Here is an 18927-nt window from a genome sequence, read left to right as displayed (position 1 = left end):
AACAGATGAAGAAGAAGAAGTGTCCCCCGAAAGGCGTGTGGGGCTCTTATACATATTAGACAAAGGAAAGCTCATACTGCAGAGAAAGGCGTATACGTTGGAGAACAAAGAATATAATGATACATCATGACATTATTTACGAGCATTGCGGTATAAACGTATTGGATTCCTATGGGCCTCCATGATACTTTTCACTAGTTCAGCCATGTCATCATTGCTGACATTTCTGATCCCTGAAGGCGCCTCTACTTCACATAACTCTTCACACACTGACAACTCTACTGACAACTTAATTTCTTTATCAATTCAATATACCTGCTATTCATGACGACACATCACCATCTATCAACTGACGCAATTATATTCTTCTATTCGATTTAACCTTTTTTGGACCTTTTCTTATACTTCCTAATTACACTGATGTCATCTCTATCTCCTCTCTGGGGGGAGAACTCTAGCCAGTGCATCTCATTAGCTGCAAAGTTAGTTTGCTCAAGTCTTCCCAAGATAGCTGTTAGATACAACATGGCTGCTCAGCACATTATGGCTGACTATTCTCTAACACTTACGTCTGCGTGTAACTGAGGGCACATGGCAGTAATGTCATGCGCTTCTCCGCTTACATGGTGAAGTCACTTGCCAGCATCAGAAGAGAACACCGTGCACCGGGAGAGCAGAGGGATGGGGAGTATAATCATTTCTTTTCTTATGTATGCAGTGTGATGGGGAAATATATACCAGAATGGGCCCAAGATGAGGGCTATACAGTTACGTCCAGAAATATTTGGACAGTGACACAATTTTCGCGAGTTGGGCTCTGCATGCCACCACATTGGATTTGAAATGAAACCTCTACAACAGAATTCAAGTGCAGATTGTAACGTTTAATTTGAAGGTTTGAACAAAAATATCTGATAGAAATTGTAGGAATTGTACACATTTCTTTACAAACACTCCACATTTTAGGAGGTCAAAAGTAATTGGACAAATAAACCAAACCCAAACAAAATATTTTTATTTTCAATATTTTGTTGTGAATCCTTTGAAGGCAATCACTGCCTTAAGTCTGGAACCCATGGACATCACCAAACGCTGGGTTTCCTCCTTCTTAATGCTTTGCCAGGCCTTTACAGCCGCAGCCTTCAGGTCTTGCTTGTTTGTGGGTCTTTCCGTCTTAAGTCTGGATTTGAGCAAGTGAAATGCATGCTCAATTGGGTTAAGATCTGGTGATTGACTTGGCCATTGCAGAATGCTCCACTTTTTTTGCACTCATGAACTCCTGGGTAGCTTTGGCTGTATGCTTGGGATCATTGTCCATCTGTACTATGAAGCGCCGTCCGATCAACTTTGCGGCATTTGGCTGAATCTGGGCTGAAAGTATATCCCGGTACACTTCAGAATTCATCCGGCTACTCTTGTCTGCTGTTATGTCATCAATAAACACAAGTGACCCAGTGCCATTGAAAGCCATGCATGCCCATGCCATCACGTTGCCTCCACCATGTTTTACAGAGGATGTGGTGTGCCTTGGATCATGTGACGTTCCCTTTCTTCTCCAAACTTTTTTCTTCCCATCATTCTGGTACAGGTTGATCTTTGTCTCATCTGTCCATAGAATACTTTTCCAGAACTGAGCTGGCTTCATGAGGTGTTTTTCAGCAAATTTAACTCTGGCCTGTCTATTTTTGGAATTGATGAATGGTTTGCATCTAGATGTGAACCCTTTGTATTTACTTTCATGGAGTTTTCTCTTTACTGTTGACTTAGAGACAGATACACCTACTTCACTGAGAGTGTTCTGGACTTCAGTTGATGTTGTGAACGGGTTCTTCTTCACCAAAGAAAGTATGCGGCGATCATCCACCACTGTTATCATCCGTGGACGCCCAGGCCTTTTTGAGTTCCCAAGCTCACCAGTCAATTCCTTTTTTCTCAGAATGTACCCGACTGTTGATTTTGCTACTCCAAGCATGTCTGCTATCTCTCTGATGGATTTTTTCTTTTTTTTCAGCCTCAGGATGTTCTGCTTCACCTCAATTGAGAGTTCCTTAGACCGCATGTTGTCTGGTCACAGCAACAGCTTCCAAATGCAAAACCACACACCTGTAAATCAACCCCAGACCTTTTAACTATTTCATTGATTACAGGTTAACGAGGGAGACGCCTTCAGAGTTAATTGCAGCCCTTAGAGTCCCTTGTCCAATTACTTTTGGTCCCTTTAAAAAGAGGAGGCTATGCATTACACAGCTATGATTCCTAAACCATTTCTCCGATTTGGATGTGAAAACTCTCATATTGCAGCTGGGGGTGTGCACTTTCAGCCCATATTATATATATAATTGTATTTCTGAACATGTTTTTGTAAACAGCTAAAATAACAAAACTTCACTGTCCAAATATTTCTGGACCTAACTGTATATACAAGAATGGGGACATATATACTAGGACAAGAACCATATATACCAGGATGGGGATCATATATACCAGGATGGAATAAAGATGGGCAACATATATACCAGGATAGATATACAATATACACGAGGATGAGAGACACATCAACAGTACCTGGAAGGGGCCCAGAATGGGTGACATCAGTACAGAATCGGGGGATTTTGTCCCAGTAACAGTGTCAGCAGCAGATCCCCCCATAACAGTGCTTCATGACCACATTTTTTGTGTCAATCTTTTTCCCTATATTTCTCCTTCAAAACCTAGGTGTGTCTTATGGTCCAAAAAATACAATAGGTTTAAAAAGAAATAAAATGGTTCTTTTCCTCACAAATTCTTACTTGAGCAATTGTAGCCAATCTTTTTATAAAACCCTTTGAATTATAGTACATCATGATCGCTTCTCCTGTGTGACTCATCGGACAACAGGATCTGATTAGTCTTAAAACCATTTGGCAAATTCTGAAAGCAAGAATGGCTGCTCCGCTCTGTTGGTTTTCTGATGGTTGGCAAAACTTGATTTACCAGTTAAACATTTCAATTATTCACAACATGAAAAAGGTTCCTTTCCCTGTGCAGCATCTTCACATGTTTAACAAGACCTGATTTACTAGTAAAACATTGCCCACATTCTGAACATGAAAACGGCTTCTCTCCTGTGTGAGATCTTTGATGCCTAACAAGATGTGCTTTACGAATAAAACATTTCCCACATTCTGAACATGAAAACGGCTTCTCTCCTGTGTGAGATCTTTGATGCCTAACAAGATTTTCTTTCCGAATAAAATATTTCCCACATTCTGAACATGAAAACGGCTTCTCCCCTGTGTGACATCTTTGATGCACAACAAGAGCTGATTTCTCAATAAAACATTTCCCGCATTCTGAACATGAAAATGGCTTCTCCCCTGTGTGAATTTTATGATGTTTAAGAAAATGTGATTTACTAGTAAAACATTGCCCACATTTTGAACATGAAAATGGCTTCTCCCCTGTGTGAGATCTTTGATGCACAACAAGATCTGATTTCTGAATAAAACATTTCCCACATTCTGAACATGAAAATGGCTTCACCCCTGTGTGAGATCTTTGATGCACAACAAGAACTGATTTCTCAATAAAACATTTCCCACATTCTGAACATGAAAATGGCTTCTCCCCAGTGTGAGATCTTTGATGCACAACAAGAGATGATTTCTGAGTAAAACATTTACCACATTCTGAACATGAAAATGGTTTCTCCCCTGTGTGAAGTTTCTGATGTCTAACAAAGTATGATTTCTGAATAAAACATTTCCCACATTCTTGACATGAAAATGCCTTCTTCCCAGTGTGATATTTTTGATGGTCAACAAGATGTGATTTCCTGGTAAAACATTTCCCACACTCTGAACATGAAAATGGCTTCTCACCTGTGTGAGATCTTTGATGCACAACAAAATTTGATTTCCAAATAAAACATTTCCCACACTCTGAACATGAAAAGGTCTTCTCCCCTGTGTGAGTTTTTTCATGGATATTAAGATTTGATTTCCTGGTAAAACATTTCCCACATTTTGAACATGAAAATGGTTTCTCCCTTGTAGGAGCAGTTTCGTATTCAATATCCCTTCTGTAACTTTTATTTTGCTTACAATTCTGTGATAAATCGGAATTTTGGACTTGTTTGAAAAGATCAGATGATAGAGATTTCCTAGGAAGGACTGAAGGTATATCTGGGACAACAACATGCTCTTCATATGTATCATGTGGGATACTTTCATCATCTGTTATAAATTCTGAAGATATTAGAGATCCATCTGAACTCCCAATACAGTCATCTGCTAAAAATAAACACCAAGTTATTAATTTTTAATGATATCTTGAAAGTACATTTAATTTTTTTAAACCATAACATCAGAAATTAAATTAGGGAAAAAATTATTCTGAATCTGTTGTCCAATATCGAGATCTAAAGGCCCCTTTACATACTACGATTTATCTGACAATATGTCGTCGGGATCACAGTTTTCGTGACGCACTTCCGTCGTCGTTAACGACGTCGTTGCGTGTGACACCTACGTACGACTCTGAACGATCTGAAAAATAGCGAAAATCGTTGATCGTTGACACGACGTTCAGTTTCAAAATACTGTTCGGCGTTTGAAACGCAGCAGACATATTGCTACGTTTGACACCCTGCCAACGACGAACAACATCCACATGACCGCCTTGATCAAACAATATCTCGCTGAACGATGTATCGTTGTTTGTGAGATGGGTACGAGTGACCGCTACAAAATGACTTATGAGCAATCTCGGCAAATCGTAGCAACGATCTGGGAGTGTCACGTCGCTAACGAGATCACTAGCGATATCATTGTGTGTAAAGCAGCCTTAAGAGTTACATCTTTGTTAATTCGGCTCTCCCATTCCTAGCACCAGTTCTCTGGAATGTGCTACAGTAAATAATCTGATTGATTGTCACAATGTGACTGCAGGATAATGAGGGATAGGGGGCTCCTATACTGTCCCTCACACTAGGGGACCCCAAGCTATTCCTAACCTCTGGATTACCCCTGAAGATGGAGATGCCGGAGTCTCGTGCATTACTAGTCTACTGACTAGATCTAATCTGTAATCCCCAAGGGAAGGAAGGGGCAGGATTATGATGGAAATACAGATTAAGGCCCCCTTCACACGTCCGTGAAAAACACGCACGTGTGTTACGGGTCGTTTTTCGGGTCCGTGTCCCGTTTTTGTGTCCGTTTTTATGGTCCGTGTGGCATCTGTGTGAATTGCGTATGCTAGCCGTGTTTGTGTGTAGAATGTCCGTGTGCGCGTGTGGAATGAACATGTATGTGTACGAGGAATGTCCGTGTGTGTGATGCACAATGTCGTTTATAAATGTCGGCTGACAGCAGACAGAGTTGCGAGATGAGAATGAACTCGGGTGAACTTCACCCAACTTCATCCTCATACCGCGTCTCTGTCTGTGTCAAGTACTGATTAGCGGTCACCTGTGAAGGATTCACCGGTGACCGCTAATCCCCCGAGTGACTGAAGTTTCCCCCCCTCTCTCATACTCACCGATCCCCGATCACCGGCGCAGCGCTTCACGGCATTCACACTGCTGCGGCGGCTTTTACTATTTTGAAAAAGCCGGCCGCTCATTAAACAATCTCGTATTCCCTGCTTTCCCCGCCCACCGGCGCCTATGATTGGTTGCAGTGAGACACGCCCCCACGCTGAGTAACAGATGTCTCACTGCAGCCAATCACAGCAGTCGGTGGCCGTGTCTATACTGTGCATTGAAATAAATAAATAATTAAAAAAAACGGCGTGCGGTCCCCCCAATTTTAATGCCAGCCAGATAAAGCCATACGGCTGAAGGCTGGTATTCTCAGGATGGGGAGCACCACGTTATGGGGAGCCCCCCACCCTAACAATATCAGTCATCAGCCGCCCAGAATTGCCGCATACATTAGATGCGACAGTTCTGGGACTGTACCCGGCTCTTCCTGATTTGCCCTGGTGCTTTGGCAAATCGGGGTAATAAAAAGTTAATGGCAGCCCATAGCTGCCACTAAATCCTAGATTAATCATGTCAGGCGTCTCCACGAGATTCCTTTCATGATTAATCTGTAAGTTACAGTAAATAAACACACACCAGAAAAAATCATTTATTAGAAATAAAAAACACAAACATATACCCTGGTTCACCAATTTAATCAGCCCGAAAAAGCCCTCCATGTCCGGCGTAATCCAGGATGGTCCAGCGTCGCTTCCAGCTCTGCTGCATGAAGGTGACCGGAGCAGCAGAAGACACCGCCGCTCCTGTCAGCTCCACGCGGCAAATGAAGACAGCTGCGCGATCAGCTGTGCTGTCACTGAGGTTACCCGCGGCCACCGCTGGATCCAGTGACAGCGGGTAACCTCAGTGACAGCTGAGCTGATCGCGCTACTCACCTCAGTTGCTGCGTGGAGCTGACAGGAGCGGCGGTGTCTGCTGCAGCTTCTGTCACCTTCATGCAGCAGAGCTGGAAGCGACGCTGGACCATCCTGGATTATGCCGGACATGGAGGGCTTTTTCTGGCTTATTAAAGTGGTGATGAGGGAATTTGTTAGTGTTTTTTTTATTTCTAATAAAGGATTTTTTCAGGTGTGTGTGTGTGTTTATTTACTGTAACTTACAGATTAATCATGAAAGGAATCTCGGGGAGACACCTGACATGATTAATCTAGGATTTAGTGGCAGCTATGGGCTGCCATTAACTCCTTATTACCCCGATTTGCCAAAGCACCAGGGCAAATCGGGAAGAGCCGGGTACAGTCCCAGAACTGTCGCATCTAATGTATGCGGCAATTCTGGGCGGCTGCTGACTGATATTGTTAGGCTGGGGGGCTCCCCATAACGTGGGGCTCCCCATCCTGAGAATACCAGCCTTCAGCCGTATGGCTTTATCTGGCTGGCATTAAAATTGGGGGGGACCGCACGCCGTTTTTTTTAATTATATATTTATTTATTTCAATGCACAGTATAGACACGGCCACCGGCTGCTGTGATTGGGTGCAGTGAGACACCTGTCACTCAGCGTGGGGGCGTGTCTCACTGCAACCAATCATAGGCGCCGGTGGGCGGGGAAAGCAGGGAATACGAGATTGTTTAATGAGCGGCCGGCTTTTTCAAAATAGTAAAAGCCGCCGGAGCAGTGTGAACGCCGTGCACCGCCGCGCCGGGGATCGGGGAACGGTAAGTATGAGAGAGGGGGGAAACTCACCAACAGACTGTGAGAGAGGGACAGACAGACAGAGAGAGAGACCGACAGACAGACAGAGAGACCGACCGACGGACTCAGGGAGATCGACCGACATAGACAGAAATAGAAAGAATGGCCGACATCGCTAGAAAAAAAAACACCAAACGGACACATACCCATAGACTTTCATTGTGTCCACGTGTGCGTGCTCCGTGCAGATAACGGACATGCACCCGTGCAAAACGGAAACACATACGGATCACGGACACGCACACACGGACATAATGAAATAACGCACGTGTGACCACAATCATAGATTAACATTGGTGCATGTTTGTCCGTGTCTCTGGTATATACGGAAACGGAACAAACACGCACGTGTTTCACGGACGTGTGAAGGGGGCCTAAGACAGACGGGAATCATTGCAAATTCACAAAAATAAACAGTGAGAGGCTAAGGAGAAAAGCAAGAGCAGGAAGGCAGCAACAATAATGACAACAAGGGTTAACACAACAACAGCTCACAGTAATAATGCACAAAACACCCATAAATCTGGATCACAAAACCTCACCAGGTCAGTATAGGTAAACTATAGCTGGCATTAATGAAATAGTCCTGCCAGCATATACAGAACGGGAGCAAACAATACTTTCTCCTCTACAGCATGTGATCACAGACATTAACAAGCAACCCAGAAGAGAATAACTCTTACTAGCCTGCCCAAGCCTGTGGTTTGATGCCTGCGTCTCCCTGCGCTGCTCACAGACAGTAGAGAAATTAACATGCAAAGTAACAGAGTCTATTATTTCAACAGATCCTGACGCTGCCATGACAGTTGGCAAAACCTGCAAACATCTCCTTGAAACATTGATCCACAACATAGACAATTTCAAAGAGGTTTTTTTCGAAGATGAAAATAAAATAAAGACAGATGTTGAAAACTCAACTGGTTTGTCTGAGACTGTAATGCTGATGGCCTATCCTAAAGCCTGCTTTACACGAGTCAAACTATCATGCGATAGCACGAGCGATCGTACCCGCCCCCGTCGTTTTTGCGTAACGGGAAAAATCGCTGCCCGTGGCGCACAAACTCGTTTAACCCCGTCACACGCACTTACCTTCCGGATGACCTCGCTGTGGTCGACGAACGTCCACTTCCTGAAGTGGGAGGAACGTTCGGCGTCATAGCGACGTCACACGGCAGCCGGCTAATAGAAGCGGAGGGGTGGAGATGAGCGGGATGTAAACATCCCGCCCACCTCCTTCCTTCCATTAAGCCGGCGGGTGCCGTGGGACGCAGGTAAGCTGTGTTCATCGTTCCCGTGGTATCACACGGAGCAACGTGTGATGCCACAGAAACGATGAACAACCTGCACCCATGAAAATAAACGATATTATGAAAGTTAACGACGAGTACACGACTCACGATTTGTGAGCGATACTGCGGCGCTCGGAAGTGTCACACAAGACGACGTAGTGCGCTATGCCGGATGTGCGTCACGAAAACCGTGACCCCGACGACATATCGCATGATATATCGTCTCGTGTAAAGCCCGCATTAGGCTTTGTAACCAAAGCAGGTAGCAGGGTCTTGCAGCCTGTACAGATAAGCATAAGGGTTCAAATTCATCAAGACCGGTGATGTGCACTGAAAAATGACATCAGGGACTGGAGTGAGATTTCTCGCATAGGAAACATTGCAGTTTGTTATGAATTAGAGAAGAGGTGGCATCACACCCTTGTTCTGGCCAAGTTCTGCCCATTTTGGCAAAGCTGGTTAAAATTGGCGTGAACACACACACACACACACACACACACACACACCAGCCTTTGGTCACATGATGTGATGTAAAAAAGGTCCTTAAGGCTACTTTCACACATCCGGTTTGAGCCGTGCGGCTCAATCCGGCTGTGAAGCCTATGCAACGGATGCGGTGAAAACACCGCATCCTTTGCATAAGTTTTTTACATGCGGCCGGTCCGGTTTTTGCCGCTTGCGGCATGCTACTGAGCATGCGCAGTGGCAAAAACCGCATGCGGCGGCTGGATGCGGTTTTTGCCGCATCGTGCCGCATCCGGCATCCATAGGGATGCATTGGGAAAAGCGCCGCATCGGCCGGATGCGGCGCGATGCGTTTTTTTTTTTTGCCGGAGCAAAAAACGTTGCAGGGAACGTTCCATCCGGCCGCCGCATCGGCTAAATCTGCCGCATGCGGCAAAAACCGGACCGAACGCAAGCCCATGCGGCACAATGCGGCACTAATTAAAGTCTATGCAGGAAAAACGCAACCGGCAGCAAAAAAAAAACGGTTGCGGTTTTCCTGCAAAGTGCCGGATTGTGCCGCATTGCAAAACCCGGAGGTGTGAAAGTAGCCTAAGCAGTCCTATAATTGGCATATAAACACTGGGGCCACTAGGATTATGGGGGCCCTGTGAAATTGTCCAGTTTGCTCTCCCTTTCCCCTAATACCAGTCCGGCATGCCAGCCTGTGTCCTGTTCAGTTCATTTAGACTCCTGCAATTAAGAGACCTTTGGTTACATCATGTCACATGACTTTGAAATCATCAAAGTTACTTAAACAATCAACCTTAGAATACAACTGATGGAGTCCATAAGAGAGTGGGGTTCCTCAGAAATTGAGCAATTTGATTCCTCCCAACTCCTGACTGTAACTAGGGCTTATTCTTGGAGTAGGGCTTATATTTCAAGCATTCTCGAAAAATCCCATAAAATCATGTTAGGGCTTATTTTTGGTGTAGGTCTTATTTTCAGGGAAACAGGGTATTCATGAACACTCTGCAGGTCTTTGAGTTGCCTTCATAATGACATAGAGAAGACACTAGAAACAAACAGCAGAAGAAGCAGAAGCAAAGAAAATACAGCTGAAAAAAAAATCCAGAGCAGAAAACCTAAAAATGTAAACACAAACTTAGTGCAGAAAGTACATGAGTAGATATCTCTTACAGGCTAGAGCTGGAGGAAACACATCCTGAGGAACATCGGGATCTTCTTGTTTACAGTCCTGTGGGAGAAGAGGACGGGGACATCTCTCTGGTGTTGTCCTCTTACTGGATAGACCTGGAGGAGACACATACACGGACTGAATTAATTCCTTACATACAGATAATTATAGGCCGTGTGTATTTAGTCCTGTCTATTACCTGGTGATGTGAGGGGCTGGGGAACCTCCATCATGACGTCCTTGTACAGATCTTTGTGTCCTTCTAAATACTCCCACTCCTCCATGGAGAAATAGACGGTGACATCCTGACACCTAATACGAACCTGACACATACAATGATACCGTCACCCCCGATCCCTTCATAGCGTTACTGTATAATGTCCCAGCATTCCCAGCAGTGTCACCTCTCCAGTCAGCAGCTCAATCATCTTGTAGGTGAGTTCTAGGATCTTCTGGTCATTGATGTCCTCATGTATCGGGGGGTGAGGCCCCGTGATTGGGCTCAGGGGTCTTCCCCATCCCTCAGACATAGGGGCCTGACAGCGCTCACTAGAGGTCTTCTTCACTACTGTGTAATCCTGGTTATGGAGAGACACAGTAATAAATCTCACTCCAGACATTTCCAGAGTCCTCACCTCTCCAGTTCTGTCCATCTGTTATTCCCATAGATAAGAATGATGTAATGTGACGTCATCAGAATCTCTCACCTCTCCAGTAAGCCGGAAGAGGATCTCTAGGGTGAGGTGTAATATCCTCTCCGCCATCTTGTCCCTGTCCATATCCATCCTTGATGGGTCAATCAGGAGAATTCTCTTATATAGAAGATCTCCACTGAGAGGATCCAATATTGTAGGGACCTGAATGGGGAGAAGATGACAATGTAACATCATACAGAATCCGCTGTAATAATACAATTACTGGAGATAACCGTTCACTAGATATAAAATATAGGTCAGGTAAAGAGAAAACCGGTTTAAATGCCGCGCTAAAAACCACTGATGTTGTAGATGAAAAAGATTTCCTTTATTTCATAATTCAATATGAATTATGAAATAAAGGAAATCTTTTTCATCTACAACATCAGTGGTTTTTAGCGCGGCATTTAAACCGGTTTTCTCTTTACCTGACCTATATTTTATATACTGCATTCCGGGGCCGCTGCTAAACCACAAAAAGGCACTCACATGCGATCATAAGGAGTTGTGACTTTCACAACCCTACCAGGTGAGTGTACCTCTTTCTGTCTCTCTACCCTCATACCGGGTAAGACCCTATTGCGCTTTTTCCCCCTACAGCTCTACACGTTCACTAGATAGGGATGATTGACGCACTGCCATGAGAAGTCTAGACTAACTCTGCTGACTCATTACAGTGAATGGAGCCTTTGAGGGTTTCTTCTGAATCATGTCATTTGAAGAATTACATGTAGACCTGTCATGCTAATAGGTTGAGGAGAAGGGTGTAGCCTCACTGCGCCCTGAACCAGGCTTACCCAGAGGGGCATGATTAAGTGCCTACCCAGTCATCACCAGAGCCTCTGTAATTGGACTTTGCTGACAGTAGGCACCAGTTACCAATGTGTTCCACCAACAGGCTGCGTATCATGAGAAAGATGGGGTGGGAACCACTGCCTCTAGAGAAGAACAGGAAGGATAAACCCTGTCACTTACTCTGAGCAACCCTGAGCTCCCCGATGTCCCAAGACAGGTTCTTTCACGTCGTGCAACAATCACGTGTCTTACCTAACCAACAACCGTGTCTAGTGAGCAGGGCAGGAGGAACACTAGTCCTCCTTTATGATAATGACACAAAAGGAAAACAACAGACAAAGGAAAAAGAAACTGCATTCCCAAATAACAAGTGGTAAAAAGGGGGGATGCAAGGGGGTGTGGCCTGGCCAGAGATGTGAGAAGCAGCTAAGAAGAGAGCTCCTGGAACTGCCGATTATCCTGACTTCCACTGGGCCGTGGCGAGGACAAAAATCATCCGTGCAGCAACCAGAGATCACCCTGAACTTACTGCACAGCTTGGACGGAGGTTACATGGCTGGGGGGACGAGCAGGAGGCAGAAGGAGGCGGCAACAGGAATGGAAGGTACTGCACAAAATGGTAGTGGGACACAGACACCAGCCTCCAAAGCAGCTAGAGCTGCAGCAACTCATGCAGCTGAAAAACTATCCGAGTATGCCAGGGGCACAGAATGCAGGGCTCCCACGGTGCACAGGGATGAAAGAGTTAAACTGGGGAGCTCCACGCAGCACAGCCCTCACAATGCAGTGGAGGAGGAAGGAGGAAATAGTGCAGACTCATTATTACAGCAAGGCTTGCAGGACAAGCTGGAGCTCCCTGCATCCATGCATAATAAATGTCCACATGAGCCTGACACAACTTTGCAGGGTGCTGAGCCCACTCTGAAAGACGTGCTTGCAGCTATAGCTCAAAATGGCTCCACGATGACATCCCTCAGCTTCCAGATGGGCCAAATCATGGAGGAGTTATCAGGTGTGAAACAGAGCCTCCAAAAAGTGAATGACCACATGACTGCGTCAGAGGGGAGAATCAGTGACTTAGAGGACAAAATGTCCCAGGTTACCCGTGACTCCCACAGGCATGATCAGGAACTGTCATTTCTACTTAACAAGACAGATGATTTAGAAAATAAATTGAGGAGAAACAATGTGTGGCTGATAGGGGTTCCAGAAAAAACGGAGGGCACAAATCCGTCAGAATTCTTTGAGAGATGGCTGCAAAAAGTATTTGGCACAGAGGTCCTATCCCCCCTGTATGCTGTGGAGAGAGCCCACAGAGTGCCCACCAGACCCCTGCCTCCGGGAGCTCCTCCAAGACCTGTCCTGGTGAAACTACTACATTATAGAGACCGGGATGTGATCCTAAGAGTGGCTAGAAACAAAGGCTCCATAACTGTGGACGGCCACAAAATATCCTTCTTGCCTGATTATTCAGTTTAAATTTCAAAAAGAAGAGCTCAATTCACAGATGTGAAACGACGCCTGAGAAATGCACAAGTCTCGTACTCCATGCTGTACCCAGCGAGGCTCAGGGTAGCTGAGAAATGCACAAGTCTCGTACTCCATGCTGTACCCAGCGAGGCTCAGGGTGGCTGCACTGCAACAGACATTCTTTTTTGAAAATCCTAAAGATGCTCTCAGATGGCTCGATATGAATGAGCAACGGCTCAGGCAAAGTCCACGACGTTGATATGTAACCCTTTAAGGACTTTATGGGTGATGAATACTCGACTGTCTGCTACGATTACATAGGATTGTCCCAGTGGATAAAATTATTATGATACCCATTGATTGGTTCCAGCAGAACTCCCTGGAAGAGGAGTTTGGGTTTCCTTTTTCTTTCCCTTTTTCACTTCCAGAGACGGTTTTTGTTTTTCTCACTTCCCTGCATTTTTCATTGTTCTCAGGCTTTTTTTTTTTTCTTGCCTTAAACCATTTTGGGAAGCGGAAATTTTGTCTCTCTTGTTATCGGCTTCAGGATGGACTGGTGCCTCAGTTTCAACATTTATGTTGTGGGACAACTGTTAGATGGGAGGGGGTTGAGGGGGGGGAATGTTTCTGCAGCTTTATTGATGCTTTTATATTTATGTCTGCTAATGGTTCTCATGTGGTTCAGGAAGGTGGAGGAGGGTTGGAACTCTTTGCTGGGTGTGACTACTTCCACTACATACGCATACCACCAGGACGGCGAGTAGGATTAACATTCTTTCTTGGAATGTCCGTGGCTTGGGGGACCCCACAAAAAGGGTAGCAGTAATGGAACAGGTCAAATCCCACTTTCCAGCAATCATCATGAATCGCTCATGGGTGGGCCATTGTTTCCACTCAACCTACACAGCTCATTCCAGAGGTGTCAGTATCTTAGTCCACAGAGCAATCCCATTTGAGATCATTTCATCCACAGTAGATCAGGAAGGTAGATTCATTTGCGTGCACTGTAAAATATTTAACAAGGAGCTCCTTCTGATAACAGTTTATATACCGCCTCCATATAATAATACTGTTATGAACAAAATTGCGGAAATGATTAGCAAGACCCCCAATGTTCAGGTGGTGTGCACGGGGGATTTCAACAACATCATTCACCCATATTGGGACAAACACAATGCGGGTACTCACTTAGAACACTATCCTAACTCCAAATTTGGGGACACGGTGGCTGAACTGGCACTTTCAGATCTGTGGTGAATCAGAAACCCTGGAATCAAGAGATTCTCGTGCTATTCCAAAACACACAACAGTCTGTCCAGAATAGACCTGATCTTGGGCTCGGAGGGTATACTGCCAATGGTGGAAAACACAGAATACATTCCTAGAGGTTTATCAGACCATTCCCCACTGTTGACACGACTTAATATTTTACCCGGGCTTGATCGTACCCGCAGCTTGTGGTCCTTCAATCCTTTTTGGCTACAGATTAGATGTGGGCCCAGTTGAACTAGCCCTTGAATACTATTTTCAGGACAACTGTACTGGGGAGGTGTCGCTTAACACTGTTTGGGATGCCATGAAGGCCTGTCTGAGGGGGTCACTGATACAGGGGGTCAGTAGATCTAAAATTTTTCTTCAAGAACGGGTCCAGACGACAGAACAGAAGTACATTCTGTCAGGGGATACACGGGACTTACTGGAATGTAGGGGGCACAAGAAGCATATGACTCTCACATTAAGGAACGGGCCACTAACAAAAGACTTTTTTCACAACAGAGATTCTTTGAAGAGGGCGAAAAAGCGGGTCATTTATTAGCGGTGATTGCTAAAGCACAAAGGGAGAACACATTTGTGGGGGCGCTAAGGGACAAAACCGGGACCATAGTCAATCAACCTGACCAAATTTTGGCTACCTTCTCTGAATTCTACGAACAACTTTACAGTACTAAATTGCAATATGATAGGGAACAGATAGCTTCTTACCTGAAAGACATCCCCTTGCCCTCACTTTCAGATGAGGACAGGGTATACCTAAACAGTCCACTCACACTGGAAGAGTTGCATTTAGCGGTATCCTCCATGCCCAATAATAAGTCACCGGGTTCAGATGGGATCCCCACAGAGATTTACAAAAAGTTTGGAGACATCCTGCTCCCCCAGCTGCTGTCGACCTTCCAGCAAGCAGCCAAAAATGGCTCCTTGCCCCAGTCGATGCGAGAAGCAGTGATAGTTGTCATACCTAAACCTGGCAAGGATCCCCTCATCCCTGACTCTTATAGACCTACCATGTTTCCCCGATAGTAAGACACCCCCGATAGTAAGACGTCGTGGGGGTTTTGGGGGGGTCGGCTAATGTAAGACGTACCCCGAAAGTAAGACATAGTAAACGGAAAGCGTTATTTATTTATTTATTTATTTTCTTCTTTACAGTACCGGCAGCCGACTATTGTGAACGATCAGCTGATCGCTCCCAATAGCCAGCGGCCGAGCGCTCTCACATGCCGGCGGCCGAGCGCTCAGCTGAGCGCCCTGACATGCCGGTGGCCGAGCGCTCAGCTGAGCGCCCTGACATGCCGGCGGCCGAGCGCTCAGCTGAGCGCCCTGACATGCACGGCGGCCGAGCGCCCAGCTGAGCGCCCTGACATGCTGGCGGCCGAGCGCCCAGCTGAGCGCCCTGACATGCCGGCGGCCGAGCGCCCAGCTGAGAGCCGTCACATGCCGGCGGTCGGGCGCCCAGCCGAGCGCCCTGACATGCCGGCGGCCGAGCGCTCAGCTGAGCGCCCTGACATGCCGGCGGCCGAGCGTTCAGCCGAGCGCCCTGAAATGCCGGCGGTCGGGCACCCAGCCGAGCGCCCTGACATGCCGGCGGCCGAGCGCCCAGCTGAGCGCCCTGACATGCCGGCGGCCGAGCAATCAGCCGAGCGCCCTGACATGCCGGCGGCCGAGCACCCTGACATGCCGGCGGCCAAGTGCCAAGCTGAGAGCAGTCAGATGCCGGCGGTCGGGCACCCAGCCGAGCGCCCTGACATGCCGGCGGCCGAGCGCTCAGCCGAACGCTCGGCCACCGAGAAATGTTGCAGTAATGTTGTCCGTGGTCCATCAGGACCACGGACAACATACAAAAACACGCAGCCTCAGTGCCCTAATGTGCAGCAATCGCGGCAAGTCCCCATACGGTACATTGCATGGAGACTTGCTGCGATTGCTGTGGGATTTTTTTCCAATATAAGACATACCCCGAAAGTAAGACATAGTGGGACTTTTGGGGGTAAAAAGAATGTAAGACACTGTCTTACTTTCGGGGAAACACGGTATCTCTCTGTTACCTACAGATATCAAAATAATAGCTAAAGTACTAGCTTCCAGACTTAATAAGGTTATACTTTCAGTAATCTATTCGGACCAGTCGGGGTTCACGCCTTCCAGATCAACGGCAGTGAATATACGACGGTTACAACTCAACTTACAATTGCCAGTTGATAACTCAGGGGATAGAGTAATTTGCTCCCTAGACGCCACTAAGGCTTTCGACTCTATTGAGTGGGAGTTTCTCTGGGCAGTACTTGACAGATTTGGACTGGGGAGCGACTTTATTTTCTGGGTAAGACTTCTATATAATAACCCTACTGCTAGGATCAAAGTTAATGGATGCCTTACTTCTCCTTTCCACCTAGGTAGCGGCACCCGCCAGGGATGCCCGCTATCGCCCTTACTATTTGCTCTGGCCGTTGAGCCTATGGCGGCAATGGTTAGATCCAATCCAGACATAACAGGGTTCAGGAGGGGTGGTCAGGAGGAAAAAATAGCGTTGTACGCAGATGATACACTCCTTTTTCTGGCCAATGCAACATCATCACTGCCAAGAGCAATGGGGGTTATACAAGAATTTGTGAACTACTCAGGTCTATCAATCAACTGGGAAAAGTCTGTATTACTTCCGGTGGATGGAACCACAAACTCACTTAACTACGTACACTCGGGCCTCCAGGTTGTTGCCCAGTTTAAATATTTGAGGATAATAGTCACCACTCGTGTTGAGGATTATGAGAATCTCAACCTAACCCCTATTCTGTCGAAATTTAAGGATAAGAAGGAAGTCTGGTCTCGCCTGCCCTTCTCAGCAGTTGGCCGCACTAACTTGATCAAAATGATCTGGATGCCCCAACTATTATACAAGCTACACAACTCTCCACAATGGATCCCACAAATATTTTTCCATAAGGTAAATGCATTATTCCGGGAATTGATCTGGAGCGGAAAGATGCCGCGCATTAGGCTCGAGACCCTGCAGAGGGATAAAAGTAGTGGAGGTCTGGCGGTACCCAATCCATGGGTTTACTATTTGGTGGCTCAGCTTCAGCACATTAGGGGATGGCAGGACCCTGGAGGGGGGGGCACAGTATATGATTCTACAACAATATTTTCACTCCACTAGTCTATACGAGGTTCTAGAGGCAGGAGGCTTCGGAGCTGCTGCTAATAGTTGCCAAACCCTACTACTAATCCAAAAACTTTGGGATAAAACTAAAAAACTACAAGACATTCAGGGAATTTCACAATACACCTCTATATGGAAAACTCCAAGGTTACCTAACTTGCATCATCATTTAGAGGGGTTTGGGAGCTGGGCTTTGAGAGGGATAAATAGATTCACCCATATTGTGGAGGGGGGGGCAACTCAGAGGCTTCCCTCAGTTGCAAGCGGAGTTTGGGATCCAGAATTCGGAGTTTTATAAGTACTTGCAACTGAGACATGCCTATCAGGCAGAAATCTCTATTACGGACAGAGCATTGGAGCAGAACAAAGTCATGCAACGCATAGCAACCTCTAGAGGCTCAGCGGGAGTGATCTCTCGTTTATATTGGGATCTATTATATTTGGTCCACCGGAACTTTCCAGTAAACGCAAAAGAAAAATGGGAACGAGCTATAGGACCTATTCAGGACAACCAATGGGTAGAAATTTTAGAAAGAATTCCTAGTCTATCATTGGGGGAGGCATACAGACTGTCACACCTGTACGTTATTCACCAAGTATATCGCACTCCTAGATTCCTGTTTGATATCGGAGTCAGAACTGACCCCTTCTGCCCGCGATGCAAAATATGTTCCGGAGATCTATTACATATGATGTGGTCGTGTCCTGATATTGACCATTACTGGAGAGAGGTGACAGAAATAATCGATAGAGTATATACGATAGAGACGAGCTTAACTCCCTTTGTATGTATTCTGGGATACATGGAGGATTTACCTTTGAAGGAGGAGGGCAAAGTGGCCGTATCTAGACTATTATTTATTGCCAGGAAACTAATCGCTCATCACTGGATCTCGGACCACAGTCCTACAATATCTGAATATGTCAAAAAAGTTAATTGGGTGATAAATGTGGAGAAAAGTATATACCGTAAAAGAAATGGCGTCATCAAATTTGAAAAAGTATGGGCACGATGGATAGACGGGTCAGGGTTGGCTTCGAGGGAACTGATTAGGTTTAGATTGGGCTTACTCTAAATTGATAACAAGGGGCAAAGGTGGAGAAATTTCTGCAGAACTTATCTATAATGATGACGGAGGTTTGGGGAGAACAGAGAGCATGGGAACAGGTTAGATTCTTCATCAAAAATGACATTCAAATGTGTACAATGCCAAACAAAGCAAAAGCTCAAAGAAAAACAAAAGTCTAATTGGATTAATTGATAAATGTAATAATGGTACTTAAGAACTTTTGTCTAGGAATGTGTGGAGCTGCAGATTTAACATTATCTCTCCTTTCTACAAGACTGTTTAATGTTTGTTGGGGAGGGGAGGGTTGG

General features: G+C 45.8%; 1 protein-coding gene across 1 annotated transcript in view; it reads right to left on the bottom strand.

The window, feature by feature from the left end:
- LOC142259342 (uncharacterized) overlaps positions 1-4299 on the bottom strand; it is a gene marked incomplete at its 5' end in the record, with an annotated part of 71414 nt that extends 67115 nt beyond the window's left edge. The window contains one exon of the mRNA XM_075331806.1: positions 3051-4299. Within this exon, the coding sequence (XP_075187921.1) occupies positions 3051-4299 (1249 nt within the window). The remainder of the gene's footprint in view (positions 1-3050) is intronic.
- Positions 4300-18927: the final 14628 nt, after the last annotated feature.

This window comes from Anomaloglossus baeobatrachus, assembly GCF_048569485.1.
Source record: "Anomaloglossus baeobatrachus isolate aAnoBae1 chromosome 5 unlocalized genomic scaffold, aAnoBae1.hap1 SUPER_5_unloc_9, whole genome shotgun sequence".
Lineage (NCBI taxonomy): Eukaryota > Metazoa > Chordata > Amphibia > Anura > Aromobatidae > Anomaloglossus > Anomaloglossus baeobatrachus.
This window is presented reverse-complemented; position numbering and strand designations above follow the sequence as displayed.